This window comes from Pundamilia nyererei, unplaced genomic scaffold (assembly GCF_000239375.1).
Source record: "Pundamilia nyererei isolate P.nyererei 1_Seehausen unplaced genomic scaffold, PunNye1.0 scaffold00149, whole genome shotgun sequence".
Taxonomy (NCBI): domain Eukaryota; kingdom Metazoa; phylum Chordata; class Actinopteri; order Cichliformes; family Cichlidae; genus Pundamilia; species Pundamilia nyererei.
The window spans coordinates 25,655-32,970 of record NW_005187550.1 but is presented as its reverse complement, the minus strand read 5'-3'; the positions used below and the strand labels follow the sequence as shown (position 1 = coordinate 32,970).

At 39.3% G+C, this 7,316-nt stretch overlaps 1 protein-coding gene across 1 annotated transcript in view; it reads left to right on the top strand.

Moving 5' to 3' along the window:
- The first annotated feature begins 3,028 nt into the window (after positions 1 to 3,028).
- Positions 3,029 to 7,316, top strand: part of LOC102206709 (uncharacterized) — a 12,736-nt gene continuing 8,448 nt past the window's right edge. Inside the window, exon 1 of the mRNA XM_005744828.1 lies at positions 3,029 to 3,415. Coding sequence (XP_005744885.1) covers positions 3,029 to 3,415 — 387 coding nt within the window. The remainder of the gene's footprint in view (positions 3,416 to 7,316) is intronic.

Below are 7,316 nucleotides of genomic sequence, written 5' to 3'. Positions count from 1 at the left end.
CGCTTCTTCACTTGTATTTCGAAATACTCGAAGGCGGGTATTTCGAAGTCGCAAAGGAATGACGTCACAAGAAGGTGATTGGTCACTTGCAATGTTGAACCTGGAACAACATTAATTATGATGATGTGGGAACAATGCTGACACGAGGAAATCAGATCGTCCTGAGCCTTGTGCTTGCGCTGAGCAGAGGGGGGAGGAGCGGTAGTTAAACTCGCAGTAGCACAGGAACAGAGCGGGAGGAAAAGAGAGAGAAAGAGAGCCAGGGACAACAACAAGAGACGTATCTGCTTTGGAATTAGTACGTGTTTTGGAGTTTGTACGTGATTTGGGGTTTGTACGTGCTTTGTCTTTAGGAGCCACCGTAAATATACTTTTTTTATTCACTCCACATAAAATGTAATAAATAAATTATAAAATACAAAAAAACAACTATTTACATTTCAACTTTTAACTATTTAAATTTTCAGCTTTTTCCTTTTAAACAAATTTAAAGTGAAACAACACAAAACACTGCAAATCACAACGCAATAAAATATTAATTAAAATATGCAAAACAAAAAGAAGATACACATTCTCTGTAATATAGGCCTGGGATGATTTTTTGGGAGAGTGTTTTCCTGCTTGGAATTGCATACATAGGATTCACTGCATGAATAAACTTTCTGAATCCTTTATCATCTGCAACTGAAAATAATTGTGGATGATTACTATACCTTTCTAATTTGACGATGTTGTCTCTTGTTGTTGTCCTTGGCTCTCTTTCTCTTTCTGCTTTGTCTCTAGGGGCCACCGTGTATACTTACATATAAACATATATAAAGAAAACCACGTTTTTTTACATTACTAATTCCTTTTGTGCATAACAACCTGAAGAGCCAGTTGGGAGCCAGAATTTCAATCTGCTGTGTAAACACAAAGAGCAGGAGGGAGGAGCAATTCTGTTTCAGGTTTCCATGAAATCACGTGACCCAGACCATCAGTTCCCTCCCCTCCTCAGTTCCCTCCCAAAACTCTCCTATGTTCTTTCTCCCCCTTCTCCTTCACAGAACTTCCTGAAATGCACAACAGAGGTAAGATCGCTTCAGTTTGTGGTCAAACAATCTAGACTCAAACAACTGGCAACAGATTTAAATTATTAAAATTATTATTATTAATTATTTAATGATGGAAATAAAATAGAACTAATAACACAAAACTTTATCTTTTGAAAATGCTGAAAGTGAGAACATCTAAATCTATCCTTACTTTATTTTAAAATGGTTCAAAATTGGTTATATATATTTGTAGTAAGTGCCTGAGCACTAAAAGTGTGAACGGCCCAATGTATATCCTCCACCTTTAGAAATGTATTTACTCCTTTATTTCCCCTTAAATTGAGCCACATTTGTAGTGCATTTGTGGGTTGAGCAGTAGAGTTGACTTGGTTGCACCCATGACAGACTTACCAAATCTTCTCCACTGATACCAAATCACTTTTTCTGCTACTGAGTCTTGTTTTGAACTTCTGGTACTACAAATGCTGCTAATCAGGTGCCTGGTAGTCTTGCTGGCAGTTGCCATAGATGCCCTTCAATGTCAGGCCCAATTGCGTTGGCGTTTACAACATGTGCACTGGAACCTGAAAATGTGGAAGAATGCTATGTTCAGTTATGAGTCCAGAGTCTACCTTACAGCAGATGGATCATAGGGTCAGCGGCCTCCATCAGATCACACTTGTGATGCTGAAGATATTTGGGCTATTCTTTTTACTAACTGCTTGAATCCATAAACACTTAATATTCTCTTAGCCAGTTTCTTAGTGAAGCCAGTTTTTGTGCATAACAAATTAAGCTAAACATGTTTCCTAAAGTGCTGCAGGACAAGCAAGTGAGTCATTAAAATATTTTAATTAAAATCACTATATCCAAAAAGAAGGGTTAATGTATGAGAGAACTAACAATATTATAACTGGGAAAAGGGAAAAACCAAACAGAGTAAATTGTGAAAAATATAAGTTTTATTAAAAAGGAGTCAAGTCAAAGAGACAGTTACGCTGTTATTTCTGTCATAAGAGGCTGTGTGATAGACAGGATTTGGACCCCGATTTAGGACTTTAAAAGCACTAGTTAACTCCAAACCAGCTTTAATGGTGTGTCCCTAACACAATACAAAGTCCAATACAGAAGCTAAGCAGGAGCAGGGAAACAAAGCCTGGAAACTCAGAGCAGGGAGAGACAACTAAATGGGGAACAAGAAAAACATGTCTATCCACACACATATAAATACCCCACTCACTGACTGAGCTGCTCTTCACCAGCTTATATACTGCTGGGTGGCTGATTGCTGAATGCTGACTGCAATGCACTTGATGTGGCACAGCTAGTTTTTACAGAAAATGACAGGGTAAACTAGTTTCTGAGTAAATTGTCAACCAACAATTTATTTGTTAACAATTTTTCATTCTTCTTTTTGTTTTGTTTTTTTAAATCTAGGAACAAAGACCTGGAATAACAGAACTGTGTGAAGATTCATTTACCACCCCATCATAATGGCAGCAACGTAAGTAATTCCATTCCTTGTCTTTTACTTAGTCGGTTTTAAATTTAAACTAATAAGTATTTTTCCAATTTTAAAAATGTTGATATTGCAACAGTTATTGATTAAATGCTTTTGTCAAAGTTTTACTCCAGTCTGTATGTCGATCATACACATTTTTGTTATCGTTTTGGTCTTCTGCACTTGTGTTACATAACTTTCTGGCACTATTCCATAACTTTCCGGGTGCAATTCCCAGACCTTGATATCCATCATTTTTAATTGGGCCAAAGTGAGTCCAAAAGTCAGCAAAACAACAAATGCCAGTCCAGTTGAGAGTATAAACATTTAATCGTCCTGACAACTTTGTCTGGTTTGCTGCCAAAGGAAGGCTACTATGTTTGTTAAAGAAGAGTTTTTTACAACTGTGGGCAGTGAAGATGGGCAGGGTGCAGCCTCAGCAGTGCCAAGTTTAATTAACCCTATGTTTAGACTTGTCACCGTTGGCCATAACATGACGAAAGGTTACTTACTGGGCGCCTGCCCAGTTCAGAACAAGGTAACATTTATAAAAGCTGGGGAGAAGCCAGCAGCACCAATCCGAAACATCTCGCCTGGCCTGTTGGCAACGGCACACGATTGGGAGCTGAGAGTTGACTTGGCAAAGCTGTTAAAGTTCCCCGAAGCGGTAGCCCAGACAACTCAGAGGCCAGACATCGTTGTTACTTCAGTTGTCTCCAAGCAGGTAATTTTTCTGGAGCTTACTGTGCCTTGGGAAGACCGTATGGAGGAAGCTCATAAGAGAAAGAGGGCAATGTATTCCGAATTAGTGGAGGAGTGCCGGAGTAATGGCTGGCGGACAAGATGCCAACCCATTGAAGTGGGATTTCGAGGATTCGAGGTAGGGATGGGTATCGAAAACCGGTTCTTGTTGAGAACCGGTTCCCACTGTTTCAATTCCTTGGAATTGTTTGCCATTTTTGCAAACGATTCCCTTATCAATTCCAGTCGCCCCGAATGACGTCACCAAGTTGCGGAGCGTCATTTACCTGGCAGGAAACACAGCGCCTAAGCGGCTCAAACACTAAAAAGTTTGATTATACTTTACGAAAACGGATGACAACAGGGCAACTTGCAATACTTGCAAAGTAGATATTTCATTTAAGGAAACACTACAAACATGCAAAAGCATTTGCTCACAAAACACGTGATGACCTTAAATGAATGTCGTGTTTTTAATTCCGGTCCAGACTCGTGAATCTCAACGCAGCAGCAGCGGTAATGTTTGCACGTCCTCTCTCGTTAATGCGGCAGGTAAATAATCAACTAACGGTGCATATTATGTTAGCGCGATCTGCCTTATTACAAAACCTGCTATTACTGTGCATTTAGGTGACCATGATGAGAGAGACAGACAGAGTCTGGCTGGCACTCGCTGGCAGTTCTCGCTGCAGTCTACCGGTAGCGTCTCCTTTCAGGCCAGGATAGACGAATGTCACTGAGCAGTGACTAAGTTTGTGGTCAAAGGCTTGCACCCATTTGCCACAGCAAATGCCCCCGATTTTCGGTAAGTGAATGTGTTTAATTGTAGGCAGGGAGATTACTGGATATTCTTGTGTAATTGCTACAGAATAATTTATGTTATACTTTGTTATTGCTACAGAAGAATATTTATTTTATAATTTTACATTTACAAGTTTTTTTCCCCGGGGACCCTGTGACACCCCATTGAAGAGCCATAGGCTGGATCTCTTAAAATCTCACTGCTGGGTTTGTAAGGCCATGTTACTCCTAAATTTCTATCTTGTTCAAAGAGAAGATATAAAACAAAGTTCTAAGCTAATCGACCTTAGTGTTCTCCTTTAAAAAAAAAAAAAAGAATCGAATCGTTAAACAGAATCGAAACTGGAATCGGAATTGTGAAAATCTTATCAATACCCATCCCTATTCACGGGTCAGTCCCTTTGCAGGGCATACAAAATGCTAGGCATCGTAGGGGCTAACCAGCGAAGAGCCATCAAGTTGGTCACCAACGCAGCAGAAGCAGCGTCGAGGTGGCTGTGGATCAAAAGAGGAGAGGCATGACATGTTGGGTAGCGCTACCTGGACACAAGCTGGGGCTTGATCAACCCTGGCTGGGTCGCCTGGGAGAGGGGGTCTGATTGTTGAAAGACCCGAAACCCCCAATAACCCCAGGTTACATCACTGATGATGTGTCCAGGGGCTTTAGAGGGTGTATCATCAACTGATCCTAATTACTACATTTCCAACAGTATGGATCAACAGGTCCCTTTAGACTTCATTAATATAATTGTAGATAGTATTTGCCCTAAATATAATGGTCTTGTGGATACACTGGATCATCCTTTAAGAAAGGAGATAAGAAAACACTGTCCCTGTATTCATTGCAACAGACCATCCAACCATTCATGAAAATAATCCACTAATAAACAAAGTTTACAGTAGGCAGTGGAACTCACAGCTAAACTCTGTACATCACACTGCTGGAATAAATACTACCTGTTCAGTTGTTGCTGCATGAAGAATGCAGAATGCTATGTCAGCTCAAGGTTATGATCTATATTAACTGAAAAAGTGTGCTTAATATTGTGTGTGATAAGTGTTCATTAGTAATGTCCATTTTACTTGGGGCTTGAATCAGTGATGGATGCAGGAAATTCCACTGCTGTGACAGAAATCCAAACAGGGAGGAGGAAACAAATTTCACTGGCTCAAAGCAGGAAAATATAAGAAAATAAGGCGGATTTAATTTTATAGTCTAAGCACAGATTTACTAAGTGAGGTAAATTATTGTGATGGCACAATGGCAGCACGACCTACTAATTAACAACTAACGAATAATTTATATACAAACAGGCAGCCAGATCACCTCAGTAAAAACCAGCATTCCAGTGAGACAATATAAATTAGTGGCCCAAAGCATGAGGGAGAATGTTGCTAACCAAAACAATCCAGTGTGATCTCAGGTTTGACACAAGTTTTTTTCCTTCTGAAAACAGTGAGGCAATTCAGAAAAATGAACGGAGACTAAAGGACAAATTAATTTACTTTCGATATAATAAATAACTCTTCTGATAGAAATCACAGAGCACTGTGCAGTTCTGAGGATTAGGACTAAAGAGCTAAAGTATTAGACACTGAAATCTCTGTGGACCAGTTTATCTGTGCGATGTGCAGAAGAACACAAAACATTATTTACCATCAGATCACGTGATGTCTCTATTGCTATGTTACTGTAGCATATGCATGTATGTGTGCATTTATTTTAAATAAAACATTGCGACATTTAGGTGTTAATCTAAGGCAGTAACACTTATTAGTTATAGATTCAGCAAGGACAAGCTGCTTGCTGTGTGTGCACTGATGAGAAAAATAAGCTAATTTCAGTTTATATTTGCCCTGTTGCATTAAAAATAGTGTCACTGAGGACCAGTAAGGGGAGTTTGCCTCTAAAGACTTAGTGTGAGGATTGCGTGAAGAGTTTTAGGAATAAGCCGAGGTTCAGCGATTACAACTTTGAGCATCCATACAAAGTCCTGATTACACACTCTTATGAAAACATCTTCCCATCCAAAAAATAAACTCTTTGTCACAGTCTCACACTGACTGGGTGTAGAGTGAATAGAGGACCTAAATGCAGACCAAAAACAACGTGAATAATCAAAAACCAAGCCGTTTATTATGGCTGATAACAGGAATACAAAAACAAGGCAAAGTGAACAGGAGAAAAAAAACACTAAACTAAAATCTAAACTGGAAAAAGCTAAAGTGCCAAAGACATGAACATGATTCAGGGCAGGAACATGTGAGAAACTATGTAAGAAATCCATGAACATGAAACATGAGCAAGACCTGAGCTGAATCATGAAATACCTGAGTTTGACATTACATGGTGAAAGGAAAACAGATGGCTTGACAAAGACTGAATGAAAACACACAGACTAAATACACTGTTAAGGCTTAAATTTATCATATTAAATGCTTATATGCTGATTATATTGCTTTATAAGAAAGGCCCAACTCTGAGCACACTCTCTGCCAAAAGTCCTGACAGGAAACGACATGTTTTTGCAGAACATGCTTTTGCAAGCAGAAAGTGAAACTAAGCAGAGTGTTTGATCGAAACTTAAAGTGTATGTGACGTCGAGAGGTACATAAATAACCTGGCTTCCTGTTTTTCTGCTTGAGACTGGCTGATGTGAGCAGGCGTTTCTGTGTGTGCTCTGTCTCCATATCCCGGGATATGTAAGATTAAAGATCATTTTTAAAGTAAAAAGACCACTTTGAGCCTTGTGTTTTCTTGGCCCTGAAGAATCCAAAAGAACCGTTTTTAACAACACACAGGAGGTGATCAGGGGAAGTGGTAACACATGGGAAACAGCTGACACAAATAAACGTAACATGACACCTGACTCTTCAAAATAAAACAGAAAACACAGAGACGTAGGCATGACAACACAGGCTTGACAACATGAAACAAGCAGAATACATGACTACTAATGCAGAAGGCCTGGGTGAAACATAACCTACACTAAACTTGAGGAAATTAAAGAATAATCATAGAACTTAACATCATCTTCAAAATATAACAAAAAAAAGATCAAAACAAACTGAGAACGCAGCCCCTGACACTCTCCTAGTAGAAACTATCACAATCACAAAAGGAAGAAGATGGGATTTTTTTTTCTTCATGCTAGTCGCAAAAATACACGGTGGGCCATTTATATGGATACACCGTGATAAAATGGGAATGGTTGGTGATATTAAAGTCCTGTTTGTGG